General features: G+C 52.5%; 1 protein-coding gene across 3 annotated transcripts in view; it reads right to left on the bottom strand.

Moving 5' to 3' along the window:
• Window positions 1-254: 254 nt before the first annotated feature.
• Window positions 255-17,234, bottom strand: part of Rnf43 (ring finger protein 43) — a 72,837-nt gene continuing 55,857 nt past the window's right edge. For all 3 annotated transcript variants that reach the window (XM_042282573.2, XM_076577645.1, XM_042282574.2), the window contains 8 exons: window positions 17,030-17,152; window positions 8,459-8,533; window positions 8,218-8,349; window positions 7,611-7,715; window positions 6,117-6,278; window positions 5,260-5,362; window positions 3,258-4,616; window positions 255-1,631 (listed from right to left, as the gene is read on the bottom strand). In XM_042282573.2, coding sequence (XP_042138507.1) covers window positions 1,588-1,631; window positions 3,258-4,616; window positions 5,260-5,362; window positions 6,117-6,278; window positions 7,611-7,715; window positions 8,218-8,349; window positions 8,459-8,533; window positions 17,030-17,152 — 2,103 coding nt within the window. In that variant the 3' untranslated portion in view covers window positions 255-1,587. The remainder of the gene's footprint in view (window positions 1,632-3,257; window positions 4,617-5,259; window positions 5,363-6,116; window positions 6,279-7,610; window positions 7,716-8,217; window positions 8,350-8,458; window positions 8,534-17,029; window positions 17,153-17,234) is intronic.

Below are 17,234 nucleotides of genomic sequence, written 5' to 3'. Positions count from 1 at the left end.
GGGATTTAAAAACCACCCTATCCTTATGAGCTTTTGATATCACAACATACGAAGCCAGACATAATAACAGTACATGCCTATAATCCCAGTAATTGGGAGGGGGAAGCAGAAGGATCAGGAGTTCAAGGCTAGTCTTAGCTATGAAGTGAATTTGAGTCAGGCTGGGCTTCAAAAAATTCAAAAAAAGGAAATAGAAAAGATGAAATCGTTATTCTGAGTGGAAAACCATAATGAAACAAAACCACAAAGACAGATCATATTTATGGATAAATATATTAGCAAATAAATACATTTCTCAACATAGTGCCTGATTCAAGCATCTTTCTGTCTGGTTCAGATATAAATACCCATGTGGGTGCCTGGGTGCCAGTCTCCTCACTGACTTTGAGGAGAAAAGGTTCCCTAGTAGGATCCGGTGTCCATTTTGCCCCCACATTCACATTCCAGGCAAGGATAATGCCTGAGGGGCTAACCATGGTCAGGATGCCCTGGGATGAAGAGCTACAGGAGGCCCCTCAGCCCTTGCCCACTTGGTACAAGCTGCCCAGGCCAACTTTTGGCTCCAATTCCATGTGCACACCTTCTGTTGGGCTGTGGGTTTGTATGGCTTAGACTGGGAAGGTGGGCCTCTGGGCCCTGCAAACCCATGAGGTCACATGTTATTCTTCCCTAGCTTGGCTCTGAGAACCTCTCTGAGAAGAAGTCTGTCCTTGCTCAGCTGTAATCTTGTTCTCTCTGCCTTCATCTCATCCTCCCTCTGCCCAGATGTTTGCTGGGGCTTCCTTTCTGCCTGCTTTGGGATTTAGAGACAGGCGAGCCTTGAGGAAGAGTTACTCTGCTCCTGGTCTCTACCTCAAGGGAACTGGAGTCGCTGGAGTGACAAGGAGTTTGAATAATCAAAAGATTCATCCCAGGTTTGTCCTCGCCTCTGGGACCGAAGTCTACACCCTGGCTCCTGAAGCCTGCAACTGAAGATCAGTTTAAGAGCAGGGAGGAAGAACCATTCCTCCCTGAGCACCACCGAGGCAGGCACCAGCTAGAGAGGGCGCAGAGACCTCCCTGGGGACGGGGGCTCACCTAACCTCCTTGTTCTTTTGTGAAGAAGGAAAACACAGAGCTGAAGTTGCCCCTGTGAAGCCTTGAAAGGAGACAAGAAGTGGCCATGCACTCAGGTGAACTCACTGGTGTGTGTGTGCAGCTGATGCCCGGGGCAAAGGAGACCCAGCAGGGGACCCATCTAGGCTTGGGGAAAGAGCAGCACCTTGAGGACACCTAGACATTCACCCTTACTTCCTTTGAAGAACTCAGCCTTTAGGGACCCACCTCACAACTGCATAGTGGCTGGAGGTCTGGCTGGACACAAGACTTTCTGCACAGTAGGTGTGTTCCGCAGCCAAGACTGAGAACTGGGGGCAGGAACCAGCACCTCCCCGCCACCCACCATCACCACTCTTCTTCCAGTGGTCCTGGGAAGTGTGGCAAAAAGAGATGCTTGCTAATGCCCTTGCTTCTCCCAGGAGCGGAACCCTGTGCCGGGTGGAACCCTGAGTCATCTGGAGCATACTGTTGGTTGGAGCACGTCTCACATCACACAGCCTGTTCACACAGTTCCTCAAGTTCCTCCTCCGAGCCTGCATGAGAAGAAAGGGGAGAAAAGAGGTCACTGAGGGTCCAGCTAGCCTCCTGCTAATCCCACCTGTGGAGACTGTGGCTGGGAAGGGACCACAGAGAGGGAGAAGCGGGAAATATGTCTGGAAAGGTGAGTAGGTTGAAAGCTGAGAGGGGCCCTTTGGGAAACGAGAGAGAAAAACAAACCCAGAGAAATACTTACAGCAACCGCTGTATGACCAGTACTTACTATTCATTCATTTACCCAATAAATATTCATTAAGCATTCATTGTGAACTTGGCTTGCTACCATATGCTGAATAGACTCTCCAAAAGAATAAGCTGGGAGAGAAAGCATGCATGCACATGGATATTATGACAGCGGAACAGAACTAGGGTCCAAAGAGATGCATCATGGGAGGAGAGAGAGCACATCTGGGCACAGCAGTGAGGAAAGCCTTTCTGACTGAAGATTCTCGAGCTGGAGTTAGAGGGATGGCAAGAACTGGGTTTGTGGAGACAGGGAAGTTAGTGGGATATTCTGGGCAGCAGGAACTATATAATTAGTGTTTACTCAATGTGACTAAAGCAGAGGGCAGAGGAAGGGGAGGGAGATGGGAGCTAGCTGGTGCTGGAGCCCTGAAGGCCACATTAGGTTAGATTTTTCCTTCCCGTGGACATAACAGAATGTTTGGTTCTAGACAGTTCATTGCAAGGCTGGTGGCCCTGGCAGAGGGAGCTGCGCTGCCCATCCGAATGTGACGCAACCCTAGGTGTGCGGGCCCCTCGCCTTCCCGGCCCCGTCAGGGGGAGGCTCCTGCTTTGACCTGCAGGCTGTACTCTGTGTGGGTAGGGGCTGTCAGCAGTGGACTCGGGGAGGGGGCGACAGTGGATGTGAGGACCGAAGAAAAGGGAGACACCGACTCCAGAGCAGAAGGTGGCCTGACTCGGGCAGCACTCAAAGCAGACAGGACAGAGTCCGCAGGGAACCATCAGACACCACACGGCTGTGGACCCTTCCATCCCACACACCAGCTGTTAGCATGCATGCCTCCCCATGGCTCTGGGTCTCCTGGAGGGCAAGCTCTGTGTCCTCAGAAGCCTGCCTAGAACCTCGCATGTAGCAAGCACGTCATCAGGAGGAAATGAAGAAATGGATGGCAGTGGCTCTCAAGCCCTGCCTCCAGGATCCCAGGCCTTGTCTTCAGGACCCCTAGGATCCTCTCTTGAGGGAGAACGGTTCTTCTGGCCATGGCTATAGGTAAAGACGTGTACCGTTCATATAATGTCTCTCAAAGGTGGGAGGGGGTGGGAGGGGGTGGGAGGGGGTGGGAGGTGAGAGCCTTGGAAAGGGAGGATGGTCTGGGCAAACACATCAAAGCTTTGGCTTAGAGCCGAGGATTCACCTTGGTGCCATTGGTTGAGACACAGAAATGCCATGAGTTCCCATGAAAACATGGCTGGCCTCATTAACAAGAGTGTTTGGAAGAGAAGGCCCCCAGGGAAGCGGGGAACCACCTATGATTCCTGTGCTTCAGATGAGGTACACCCTCCTCAGCTTTCAACAACCCCTTGGATGTTTTCATCTGCCCTGTGACCTCCAGGTGTAATCTCCCTTCCCCAGAACACCTGCTTCCCTGGAAACTCACCAGGCTGGGCTGGCAGCACCTGGCAGTATGGATAAGGGCATGGTCTGCCCTCTGGCATGTCAGAACTCCACTCGGAATGCCCCTCTCCAGGAGAGCATGGTCCCAGAGGCTGGCAGGGGGGCGGATACAACCACACCGGCTGTGAACTCGAGTAACAGGGACCTGGGGCTTCATGTAGCAGTCTCCTGGCCTGGCCTGGAGGCCTGAAGATCAATGGGTGAGCCTCTGGAGGCCAAGGGGATGCCAGGCTGGGGCTGTAGTGGGGGGAAATCTGGCAAGCTGGGTGCACACTCAAGTCCTGGGGCCGAGAGGTTGGCAAGGGTTCTGAGGGGCCACCCCGCCGTTTTCTTTGTGGGTGTCGGACAGGGAGGCTGGATTTCTGCAAGTTCAAAAGACTGTTGGGGTTGGAGTTGGGGCTGGGCCCGGCAGCTTCTGCGAGGCCAGGAGCTAGCTCTGTCAGGGACCTGGGCCGCTGTGTGTTGGGGGGCATTGAAGGAGCTGCTGGGTTGGGTGTGGTGAACTTCTGGTCCAAAGATGGCTCCAGCTGGAGCTGAGTCTGAGAAGCAGTAGGCCTGGACTGAGGGACCCCAGTTTCTGGGCCAGGCTTCCTGCCATGCCACTGGAACCGCTTTTTATAGTGGTGGTGGCGGTGGTGGTGATAGTGGACGTGGCTGGAAACCCGAGTCTCCCCTGTGGGCACCACTGAGTCCAGGGACCGGGGTCGAGAGGTCACACTAGGCTGCCGCGTTCCTTTCCCTCTGAGATCCCCTTCAGGGCTACAGTACACCAAGGGGTCAAAGTCACTGCTCAGGGAGCTGCGGAAGGTGGAGCTGCTGCCGTGGATCCCCTGCAGGCTGATGTCTGTGCAGTTGACCACCGAGTCACTGGAGGAGCCGTGACAGGGCCCCGAGCTGGAGTCACTGGCTGGCCCATCTGCCAGGTAGCCGCTGCGTTCCGTACAGTAGCTTTCTCCAGACCCGCTACTGTCGTGAGGCCTGGCCCGGCGTACGGCCACTGGGCAAGCCTCGGGGTGCTGAGGGGTGCATCGGAGGCGGCTCAGCCCCCAGCCCCGCGCATAGGGGTGCTGAGACACTGCCAGGTGCCGCTGTTCTGCTGGTGTCCGGAGATGTGCAGCCCTGGGGAGACGCTGATGCCGAGAGCCCATACTCGGCTCCTGGGAGGGTGGGAAGGGTCTAGGTCTTGGGGGCCGGGCCACGGAATTCCTGGGAGGGCCCAACAGGTAGGCAGAGGGGAGATGATAGTGGGCATGGCCAGGATGCTGGCGAATGAGGTGGAGTCTCCTGCCTGGTTCCTGATAAGACGGAGAGGCCCCCAGGGCCTGGGAAAATGAATCTCCCTCTGGGAAAAAGAACGAAGGACACGGACATTTGATCTCACAGACACAGACTTCAGACAGAGAATGAACTCAGAAAGGCGTGCGTAGCTACACTCTCTGATCCTGCATAGCCTCTCAACTCAGTCTGGGGAACCAAGACCATCTAATCTAAAACTTACCCCTGCCTGGACGTAACTCCTCCTCTTCCTTCATTAGGCTATCAATCCCTGCTCCTCCCGCCTGCCATTTGGGGCTCTTTCGTCCAGGGCCACCATTAGCTAACAATGTCCCTTTGGATGGACCAACGCAAGGTTCTTTTTCCTCAAGATGGGGACTTCATGTCCATCTTTGAGAAAATTGCTACACCGATTTTATTAGAATAGGGCCCTTATTGCCAGAACATTAGAATAACGAATTCGCAGATAACCCGGATTTAGAATCGACAATGTTGTCATGGAAACACACTCTAAGAAAATGAAGATGGCTCCCGTATGGACAGCCCTCCCTGACAGACAGACAAGGTGCTCTTGAGCAGTGTGCAGTAAAGCCACCGTGGTGGCAGCTGCTTGTCCTCAGCCCCACAGTAGAAACCCTTTTCCAGAGGCTAGCTAGCTAGGTTCTAGATCCATCTGCGTGCGTGAGGGAAGCCCTTGGCCCACCTCCTACCTACGATGTTGAACATGCAGAGGGGGCAAGTCCGATGCTGGTGCAACCAGGGGTCCACACAGGTGCGATGGAACTCGTGGTGGCAGGAGATGACCCGGAGCTCCTGAAGCGAACAAGAGTGTCCCCACCAAAGGTTACAAGGATCCCCCTAACGTTCCTTTCAGTCACCTCCTTGCAAAGGAACAGGAGAGTAATGGAGGAGTGAGCTTTGATGGCTGGTGGATTTGTGTTAAGCTGCACGACTTTGGGCAAGTTTTTTTCTCTCTCTCTGTTTTTGGTTTTACTTTAAAAAAAAAAAAAAAACTATTAAACTTAATTTTATATGCATTGGCCTGAAGGTTTCAGACCCCTGGAACTGGAGTTACAGACAGTTGTGAGCTGCCATGTGGGTGCTGGGAATTGAACCCAGGTCCTCTGGAAGAACAGCCAGTGAGTGCTCTTAACCACTGAGCCATCTCTCCAGCCCCATGGTTTTACTTTTTTTTTTTTTTTTTTTAAAGATAGTCTCACATATTCCTTGACCTCTTGAGCCTGCTTTTCCTATCACCCAAATGCTGGATTCGAGTCATGCACCACAACGCTTGGCTCAAGTGTCTTAACAGTTTCTACTGTCGGTGAGGATAAGAACCCAGCCTGCTCCCCACCCTCTTCTGCCACGGGGCTAACACGAGATAATGGGTTTAAAGTGCCATTGTGGCCTGACACGAGGCTCCCTCTCCACAATACTGATGCTTCTTCTTAGAAGCCAACAACATGCCCAAGCTTAGGAACAACACATAAGACCCGGCTGTAGTTAGGATGCAGCCCCCCACCGCTGCCCCAGCTACCGTCTCCATCTCCAGCCTGGCCCACCTCACCTGCCCCTCTGAGAACTCCTCCAGGCAGATGGCGCACACGGGGGCCGAGCTGCAGGTACTCCCTGAGTCTGGACACTCGGCTCGAGCCCGCCGACAGCTGGCCTGGTACCGCCTGGTGGCCAGCTGGCTGATGGCCCAGGCTGTCCGTTGCCGAAGAGGGTCCTGGGAAGGGGAATGGCGTTCAGGGGGAGGCAAGGGCTCTGTTTCCCTCTCCTCCGGGCCACAGCCTGGACTCAGTTCCATCGCCCCGTTAGATCACACAGCCCAGTGACTGCCCTTGGGGGAGTATCCCTTCAAAGCTCATGCATACCTGTGGCCGTCCACCCCACCACCTGCTATATCCCATTATGTTTTCTCCCTTTGATGACTCTTGAGAGAAACTTTAAAAACAATCATTATTCTTGTCTATGTGCATGGGCGTTTGGTCTGTGTATGTCTGTGCACCATGTGCGTGCCTAGTGCCCATAGAGACCAGAGAGGGTGCTGGATCCCCTGGAACTGGAGTTACAGACAGTAACTCCCATGCTCACCCACCTCTGGTCTGTGCTGTGCTGTCATTTTCTCGACGCAGACTCACCTGGACTGGTTTAGCAAAGGTTAACCCTGTCTCCCCTCCCGCCAGCTCCTCTGTACCTCCTTCCCTGTTCTCTGTAGACTCACCTGGACTGGTTTAGCAAAGGTTAACCCTGTCTCCCCTCCCACTGGCTCCTCTGTACCTCCCTCCCTGTTCTCTGTAGACTCACCTGGACTGGTTTAGCAAAGGTTAACCCTGTCTCCCCTCCCGCCGGCTCCTCTGTACCTCCTTTCCTGTTCTCTGTAGACTCACCTGGACTGGTTTAGCAAAGGTTAACCCTGTCTCCCCTCCCGCCGGCTCCTCTGTACCTCCCTCCCTCTTCTCTGTAGCAAGCACACGTTGCCGTCACACACATCACACATTTCACTTCTTTTAGTGCCTGCTTCCTCCCACTAGGATGAGAGCTTCTTAAGAGGGAAGGACTGGGGCTGGAGAGATGGCTCAGCGGTGAAGAGCACTGACTGCTCTTCCAGAGGCCCTGAGTTCAATTCCCAGCAACCACATGGTGGCTCACAACCACCTGTAATGAGTCTAGTGCCATCTTCTGGCCAGCTAAGACATGCAGGTAGAACACTACATGAAAAATAAATATTAAAAAAAAAAAAAGAGCGAAGGGGTTTTGTCATCTTCACTCACAGTACTGTTTCCAGCACCTGAAACTGATATATATTACTCAGTATATATGATGGATGGATGGATGGATGGATGGATGGATGGATGGATGGATGGGTGGGTGGGTGGATGGATGGGTGGATGGATGGATGAGAGATATGAGGAAAGGCAGCCTCAAACCATCAGAGAGCCTAGAGTTTATTTAGGTGGAGACTGTTTCATAAGGCCGCCCGTCTGCCTCACCTTTTTCCTCCCACCTGCACATCTGTACCCAAGCCCTCTTGTAGGAGGCGGCCCACCCCTCTCACCGGTCTGCTATGGTGGGGCCGACATCGGATGCGCAGCACTGAAGCCAAGATGATAACAAAGATGGTGCCCACCACAGTCAGGAGGATCCACACGTCATAATCTGGCTGGGGATGTGGGGGGGGAGGCAGAGAGGAGAAAGAGTCATACTCTAGAAAGAGCCAGGCCAAGTCCAGAGGGAACACTGGAGTCAAGAAATGGAGTTGAAAGATCCCCTGGGCCTCCCGCCTGAGGGATGGATGAAGGGTGGGACTGGAAGGACCAGGTAGTCTCTCAGCCTTGGGGCTGCAGGAGAGGGATCTCTGGATGCAGCTGTGAGACGTCTTATCTGGAGACCCATGTGTCTGCAGGCAATGGAGAGGATCCCTGTGTAAGGTGGGAGCTATTTGCTGGAGAACGGCATGGGTCAGAGCCCGGGCCAGGCAGGCAGGCTTCTCTACTCTATGCCATGAACCCACAGAGCTGAAAACAGCTTCAGGGTTCACCAGAGCCGATCTGCTCACCCTGTAACAGACGAGGCTCAGAAAGTGGGAGAAATTCCCAGAGATAGGTGGCTAGGGGCTGAAGCGGTTTCCAGGGGTCTGGTGGACTGAGGCCTGATGGGCTTACCCAGGCCGGGGGCTCCTTCAGCTCAATCCTCACGTGGGCCTTCCGATTCTTGTACACAAACTCCATCAGCTTCTCGGCATCATTACCCCAGATCAGCACCACTGGCCAGGTCAGCCCCAGGGGCTGCTGCAGCTGCAGAGAACAAAGTCCCACAAGGGCTCTTTGTGACTTCCGCTTCCCGCAGGAATCCTACCTTCCTCCATCCAGCCCCTTCCTGGAACACCCGCATGTCCCTCGGCACCTGCTCGGCGGCTGAGCGATCCTCGGTGATGTCGAAAAGCACGGCACTGGCTCCTCGCTCGCCAGCCATTCGGGCCTGCGGAAACACAGCACAGGGGGTTGTCTGGAGCCAGACCAGGTCACAGCCCAGCCGTGGGTAGCTCTCAACCCTGAACACACGCGCACATCGCACCTCTCCCTAGGATGTGCACTCACATGTACGTGCGGAAGGAGTCAGGGAGCCTGGGATCCCTGGCTGACCCAGCCCGCTGCCTTCAAAGAATGGCGTTCAGTCTTTCACTTTGAAACGGAACACTCACCCAGGTTTTTCTGGGTGCCAGTAAACCAGCTTTGGTTCTAGGGTAAGATAAGCCCCTGCTCAGGGATCAAGCATGCCGGAACAAAGGGCAGGGAGTGACCAGCAGTTGGAAGGGGGAGAGAGAGGACATGGGGAGAGCAGCAGAGGACCCAGCCCTGCCTAACCGGAGGTGGCTGTGGAATTCCACCCATCAGGAGTGGGGCTCAGGCAAAGTGCTGAGGGCCTGGGACAACTGTGCTCACCCAAAGCGTCCATGGCACATCCCCACCTCAGTGCCCCCCACAGGGGCGATCTCTCCCTGACACTCTCTAGCTTGCCAAGCAAGCTCTTTGGTTCTAACTCTGGGCCTTAAGGAGTCCTTGTCCAGGTGCTTGATCCCCTCGCCCCCTCCCTTAGGATGGCTGGATTGAGGAGGGCCTGAGAAGGCTGCTCCCACAGGGACAGAACCGTGCGCAGGTGCACGTGTACGTTTGCCAAGGGCGCCAAGACTGCAGCGGAGCCAGTACAATCCAGCCAGCCCGCAGCAGCGGCGGCCGCGCAGCCGCGCAGATAACAGCCAGAGACAGATCAAGAGGAGGGAATCTGGGGCCCGTGTGGGGGTGAGGGGAGGAAGATAAGAACGCAACAGCCAACAACTAACTGACAAGGACCGGCTCTGTGAAGGTGCTGTTTCCAGCCTGGAATCGGACCGGCCAGACCAGAGGCTCGTCCGTCCGTCTGCCTGCCACCTCCAGTACCACCTCCCACCCCAGGGACCCTGCTGACTCCTTGGGGCCTTCCTGCAGGCAGTGAAGGAGTTAACCCTTCTGCAAGTCACCAAGGCAGGAAGAGGAGCTAGTGCTGGGACTTAGTCACAGCCCCAGAGCTTTGATCTAGGCGGGCTTCCCAGGGAGCGCCTGTTGTGGCAGGTCCCCTGCCAGGCTGGCTGGGAGCAGCTTCGTCCTCTGCTCTCTGCTCCCCATCCCCCAAGCAGGGGAAGGAAGGGGCTAGCGGGCCCCTCAGAACCAGTTGCCTGCAGGCAGGGGACAGGGGAGGGGGCAGTGAGATACTGAAGTGGGGCCCCTATTTTGGTTAGGATAGCTTTCCTTTCTTCTCTCTTGCTCCAGGGAGCTGGGCTGGTCCCTCCCCGGGGCCTGCCTAGGTGAAGTGACTGCCACCCCCAAGCCCCGAGGAAATTCACAAACTCTACAGGGGACTGGGGAAGAAACTGAGAAATTGCAGCTTCTCCTCTTAACCACTTCCTCCCAGAAAGCCCAGCCTACTCCAAACCATCTTCAGGGCTCTCCAAATTAGGGCTTTCGAAAAGTGTTGGCACCAGAGGCGCCTGTCTTTAATTTAATTTAATTCCAGCACTAGAGAGGCAGAGGCAGATAGATCTCTGAGTCCAGGGCCAGCCTGGTCTACAGAGGGAGTTCCAAGACAGTCAGGATTACACAGAAATACCCTGTCTCAAAAAACAAACAGCTGGAGAGATGGCTCAGTGGTTAAGAGCACTGGCTGCTATTTCAGAGGACCCGGGTTCAATTCCCAGTGCCCACATGGCAGCTCACAACTGCCTGTAACTCCAGTTCCAGGAAATCGGACACCCTCACACCAATGCACATAAAATAAAGTTAAATAAATTTAAAACAAACAAACAACAACAAAAGAAGTGTTGGGAAAGGAACCCAATAGGTTAATCCTACTGGTAATCGCATAGCCCAGGGATGGGCTGGGAGTGGGTTGGGTACCCAGTAGTCACAGGATGAGATTCCTAGGGCCTCAGGTTTCCCATACCCAAGACTCCGGGCTCAGTGTGGCCTAGAGGAGCATGGGGGCTCCCTTCTTTGCAGATTTTCTTACTTCTTCACCCCGCTCTCTTTGAAGAATTGGGGTAGGAACAGTAGAAAGCAATTACTGTGGGGTTCAAACACCCTAGCCCATTACAGCCCATAATTACAAAGTTGTAAAAGTGATCAAAGAGTCCAGAGAGTTGCCAACAGAAGAAAATAAACAGGACTTTCTGGCGGTGGCTTCTGGGGTCCGGAGTTCTAGAGACAGAAAGCAGATTTGGGGATGGACTGCAGTCCAAGCCGGGGCTCTCTGAACCTCTTGCCTGCTTGGACCCAAGAGTAGGAGCTACCAAGTGTCTCTTTGAGGAGTGGAACCTAGAAGACAGCGAGGATCCCAGGCTTCAGAAAGACAGTGCAGAGTCCTCTCTGGAGGCCAGGCCTTGGGCCAGCAAGCAAAGCTGTACCAGGAACCAATCCAGAGCATGCAGAGAGGGAGCTGGAATCCTGTCTCCTGGTCCACTAGTCAGCTGTTAAATTGTCCTTTGCAGACCACAGTGGCTGTTTCTGTAGATCACCTGCTCATCCATAATGCAACAGCACCCACTATGCCTGAGCTACTAAGCTAGGAAGGCCCTGACTCTATGCACATAAAACCAGAATGCTCGTAACGATATTCCAGAGCACAAACAGAAGGAACAGACAATAGTGGAAACTTTTCACCTCAGAATGCCTTTTCCTCTAGTTCTATGGTCCCCAGTCTCACACAAAACAGACAAATGTGAAGCAGCTCCCTCTGGGGGTGGGGTGAGGGGAAAGTACCTTAACCCTCCCCACCTCCAGCCCCCCAGCCCCAGCACCTCCAAGAAACACAGACATAGCAGAACATTTTGTTGAAAGTCCATTTGCCCAAAGACCGCCATCTGCTGGGAGGAGCGCTAGAGGGAGGGATTTCTGCCCCTACAGGGCTGGGGTCACGCTGGAAGGCTTCAGAGGACAAGTGGTACCAGGCTGAGCTTGAGAACAATGGTAGAAGGAGAGGCATGCGCTTCTTACTGAGATCTACCCCATCCAGAGTGCCTAAGTGGGAACCCCAGCTCTGCTCCCACTATTAGCTGTGAGACTTTGGGGAAACTCTTCCATGCTTCCATTTTCTTTTCTGTAAACTGGGACGAAACAGGCCCTACCTCACAGAGCTACTGTGAGAACTACATTAATTAATTAATCCATGTCAAGTACTTAAATTTGTGCCTGGCACATGGTGCCTTTTTTTTTTTTACTCCGAGACAGGGTTTCTCTGTGTAGCTTTGCGCCTTTCCTGGCACTCGCTCTGTAGCCCAGGCTGGCCTCGAACTCACAGAGATCCGCCTGGCTCTGCCTCCCGAGTGCTGGGATTAAAGGCGTGCACTGCCGCCACTGCCCGGCACAGGGTACTATTATATCAACTATTATATATGGTTTGTATGCATGAGTTCATTTATTCTTTAATTTTCCCTAAGACAGTAAGGAAACCAAGACTCAGAGGGCCTGAACTGGTCCATGGACAACAACTGATAAACAGCGAAGACTGGACTTGATCATCCTGGACTTCAGCTTCCAGAGCATCTACTCTTTCAGTTCAATCTCACTATGCTGCCCAGACTGGTCTCAAACTCACCACCCTCCTCACTCAGTATTCCTGCATGCTGTGATTACAGGTGTGTGCCACCCGAGTGCCTTCTCTTAACGACTGGGGGGCAGCCATCTTGGTACCCAGCTGCAAAAGGCCTCTGTACTTGTCCAGGCATGACAGGGGAATTGGAGCTGATAAAGAAGCAGACTCCAGTCTGGGAGACCCGGTAGGAACAGTTACAAGAATGGAAAAGTCCAGAAGAATTATGGCAAGGGTTTCAGAGAAGCACAAGTGAGACAAGGAGGAAAAAATATTAGATAGATAGATAGATAGATAGATAGATAGATAGATAGATAGATAGATAGATAAAAATCAAAAATCAAATCAAAAGCAGCCTTTGTGAACTGTAATGTGTGCAAGGAGTCAGGGACCCTGGAAAGACTGTTCAGTGGTGGAACACACGCTTAGCATGTGCAATGCTCTGGCTTCAATCCCCAGAAAAACCTAAATAAAACAAAATAAACAGCCCCCAGTATGGAATGGTAACGTGTGTGACAACGTGATGGTCACTGTAGTCATTGGTGAACGATTACTATTGTGCTTGGCACTGGGCTATGAGTTGGCATCTGCACCGTCTCATCAAATCCTCATAACTAGGGCAGGAGCCATGGCCCAGCAGTTAAGAACACTGGCAGCTCTCTCAGACGACCCAGGTTCAATTCCTTGCACTCTCATGATGGCTCACGATGACCTGTAACTCCAGTTCCAGGGGGTCTGATGCCCTCTTCTGGCCTCTGAGGTCACCAGGCATGCATGTGGTACACAGCTATGCATGCAGACAGAACACCCCCACACATGAAATTCCTTCCTGCCCTCTCCCTGCTTCCTTTCATCTTTTTTTTTTTTTCTTTTGAGACAGGGTTTTTCTGTGTACCTTTGTGCCTTTCTTGGATGTGGCTCTATAGAGCCAGGCCTCGAACTCACAGAGATCCGCCTGGCTCTGCCTCCCAAGTGCTGGGATTAAAGGCGTGCGCCACCACCGCCTGGCTCATCTATTCATTTTTTTAAGGGGATCTCTTCAATCAATCCTAGGCTAAACTTGAACTTGATAAGTAGCCAAGGATGACCTTGAATCCTAATCCTCCTGCCTCCACTTCCTGAGTGTTGGGGTTATAAGCATGTGCCACCACACCTGACGTACCATTAATATTAAGGGAAAACCAGAGCAGAAATCAATTGGGGTCAGTGATTTTCAATTTTTTCTTTTCTTTTTCTGTTTGTTTTTGTTTTTTGAGACAAGGTTTCTCCGTGTAACAGTCTTGGTTTCATGTAACATACTCTGTAGACCAGGCTGGCCTCGAACTCACAGAGATCCACCTGCCTCTGCCTCCTGAGTGCTGGGATAAAAGGTGGGCACCCCCACTGCCTGGCTTCAATTTTTTTCTTACCAAAGACCTTCTTTCCCTTACACTTCCTAGGAGCCATAGTGTGTGTGTGTGTGTGTGTGTGTGTGTGTGTGTGTGTGTGTGTGCGTGTGTGTTCCACTAAACTAGCCATATATATTATTTATCTTGTTATATAATTATTATTATATAATAACACACTGAACTTAAGAGAATTCTATAAAGCCAAAGCAAAATTAAGTACTTCAGTTTAGCCTTTGAGATTTCTGAGACAAAAGATGTAGCTAGAACATCCTTATTAGTAACCTTACAAACCTCATTTGAGCAGGGAACCCTAGGCAAACAAACACCAGTTGGCCAGGTCGGATGACAGGACCCACACACACACATACACACACACACACACACACACACACACACACACACCCGGCATGGCTGGAGGAAGGGCAATTCCCTCAGCAACGAGAGAGAAGCCAGGTGTGGGGCTTCGTCCTGTCAATTTAACTGGACTGAGAAGTACCTAGGGGACTAGCGAAGGGTAGCTCTGGGTGTGTCTGTGAAGATGTTTCTGGGGAGCTTAATTAAAGGGGAAGACCTGCTCTAAAGTGGGCAGCACCATCCCAAAGACTGAGGTCACAGATGGAGGGGAAGGGAGAAAAGGAGAAAGCACACTAACTAGATTAGCCGTGTGTGTGTGTGTGTGTGTGTGTGTGTGTGTGTGTGTGTGTGTGTGTGTGTGTGTGTGTGTGTGTTGGGTGGGTGGGTGCAGGGCTTCCTGGGCCACTGTACTATGAACTTCTCTACCCACCATGCTCTCCTACCACGATGGACCACCTCTGCAGCACAGGCACAGCAACACTGAAGCATTCTACTATGGCCTGAAGCTTCTGAAACCATAAGCCAAAATGAGTCCTCCTTCTCAGAAACGGTTCTCTTGGGTGTTTTGCCACAGCAACACAAAGTTGAATGCACTAGGTTTTGGGTGCATGCAGGGAAGGACAAGAGCCCTGGTTAGCAGGCAGAGGCAAGGTACTGCTTTTCAACCCCACCATGCTTTCTGCTGCTGTTTTAGTCTGACCTTTCTCCGGGCACGGTCTCATGCAGCTCATGGTCTTGAACTTGTGGAGCGACAGCTGGAATTACAGGTGTGCACCACCATGGCCGATTTACACGGTGATGAGGATCGAACCCGGGGTTTCATGCACAGTAGGCAAACATTCTACCAGCTGAGTTACCTATCCCCAGCCCTCGTCTTGTTTTGGAGACAAGATCTCGGCCGGCAGCCTTGGTTAGCCTGAAATTTGCAATGTAGTAGAACAGGCTGGTTTTGAGCTTGTAGCGATGATCCTTCCACCCGGAGCCTCCCGAGTACCGAGATCACAGGCCTGTGCCACATGCCTGGCTCAGTTGTTACTTTATGATGGCTTTAGTTCAAGCACTACTGATATTGTGGCACATTACTTCTCCTGATTACAGTAAACACCGGGGAAAGGCAGAGCCCTACCGAGCACCCCAAAGGGTGTTCTTTGCTACAGTGTCTGTGCACACTCTTCTAAAAGAATGTGGTCCTTGGGGCTCCAGAGATGGCTCAGTGGTGAAGAGTGCTAGCTGCTCCTGCAGGACAACCCAGGATTGGACAGAGGCACCCACACAGCAGCCCACAACCATCTGTAACTTTGGCTCCAGGGAACTGGATGCCCTCTTCTGGCCTCCAAGGACACCAGGCAAGCTGGTAGTGTACGTATATATATGTAGGAAGGCAAGACACGGAAGATAAAAATAAATCTTTCCGTTGTTTGAGACAAGATCTCTCTCTATGGCTCCGACAATGCTAGAACTCACAGAGATCTGCCTGCCTCTGTCTCCCAAATGCTGGGACTAAAGGCAAGGGCCACAATGCCCAGCTAAAAATAAGTATTTTTTTTTTTTTAAAAAAGTACCGTGTTCCTGCAGAGGTCAAGGAGAAAGCCCCCCGCACGGAAGCACCCTTACAGTTGGTCACGTGTGCACAGGCTGTGCAATACTGTGTTAAAAGAACTGCAGGAAACCAGGTGTGGTGCAGGCCTGTGGACGTCTTCAGCCAGTCTAGGTCGCGAGGACCTGGGGCAGGTCTGTAAGTGTCTTCCGACTGAACATTATTTTAAGTTTTTTTTTGTTTTGTTTTGTTTTTTCGGGACAGGGATTCTCTGTGCAATCCTGGCTGTCCTGGAACTTGCCCTGTAGACCAGGCTGGTCTTGAACTCACAGAGGTCCACCTGCCTCTGCCTCTGCTGGTTTAAAAGACCTGTCCCACCACTGTCTGGTTTCTTTTCAGTTTTTAAATGTGGCAATTAATTTACATTTTAGTGGGGGGGTATTTTGTTTTGTTGTTTGAGTTTTTGTTTTGTTTTCATTTTGAGACAGGGTCTCATACATCCCAGGCTGGCCTCACACTCACCATGTGACTGAGGTGACTTTGAATTTCTAATCATCCTGCCTTCCGCCTGGAGGGCCGGGATGACAGGCAGGTACCACCAAGCCTGGCTTTAGGGAAGGTTAGAGAACACACTCAGGGAGGGGCGTGCAGTCTAGGCCAGCTGAGCCAGATCCCCAGCCCTAATTTACAGATGGACCCTTGTGCAAGCCAAAGTCATCTTGCAGGCCCAAGGTTAACAAACCTCACAGGAAATGTGTACACATCGTAGGGAGAGTAATAACTTCCACTTGCTGTTCTGTTTTCCTTTTTTTCAGTCAGGCTTTTGTTATCCAGCACTGGACGACCTCGTACTTACTATACAGCCCGAGCTGACCTCGAATGCACAACAACCCTAGCTCAGCCTCCTAAGTGCTGGAACCACAGGCGTGAGCCACCCTGCTCGGTGCTCAGCAGATGTTTCTGAAGTGTGAAAAAAAACCTTTAAGTGACACCCCACCCTGTACCTCCTGCTAGCTCGCTTGCTGGCTTGATTTGCTCTTGTGCCGAGGAAGGGCAAGTCCTCATGAATTTCTAAGAGATAGAGTGGGGTGAGGGGGTGGGAGGGTGGGGGTGGGAACTCATGCTGGGATGAAACAAAAGTCCTGGGACTGCTGGTGGAGTAACAAAAGGGTGAATTTCTACCTCTCTCAGATGGGTTGAGAGCTAAGGGAACTTGAGGGAGTGAGGTTTAGCATTCTTACAAAACTTCCTTGTTATTATTGTATGTGTGTGGGTGTTCTGCCTGGGTGTGTGTCTGTGTCCACCTTTGTTCCTGGTCCCCGGGAAGGCCAGGGAAAGCATCAGATCCCCTGGAACTGAGTTACAGATGGTTGTTGGCCGCCATATGGGCGCTGGGAATCAAACCCAGATCTTCTGGAAGAGCAGCCAGAGTTCTCAACCACCGGGCCACCTCTCCAGCCTCAAGGGCTTATCCTTCTAAGAGACAAGGGGGCAAGAGAGCAGAGGGTCCCCACAGCCCAGCGCTGGGTGCAGCTGAGGCCATGTGGTTTGAGAACGTGTGATGTGAGAATCTACCTTACTGGCCAGTGACAGGCAGGGGCGGGGAGCCCGCCGAGGACTCTCCAGCTTGACGATGCTGATGAATCCAGGCTCCAAGTTGTCGTCGTCACTGGCGTTGCACAGGTACAGGGGGTGGGACTGCAGAGAGACAGAGACCTGCGTTAGAGGAGCCCTGGGGAGCAGGCATGAGCTGCGGCCAAGAACCCAACACGTCGACATC

Source organism: Peromyscus maniculatus, chromosome 8 (assembly GCF_049852395.1).
Source record: "Peromyscus maniculatus bairdii isolate BWxNUB_F1_BW_parent chromosome 8, HU_Pman_BW_mat_3.1, whole genome shotgun sequence".
In the NCBI taxonomy this organism is placed as follows: Eukaryota; Metazoa; Chordata; class Mammalia; order Rodentia; family Cricetidae; genus Peromyscus; species Peromyscus maniculatus.
This window is presented reverse-complemented; position numbering and strand designations above follow the sequence as displayed.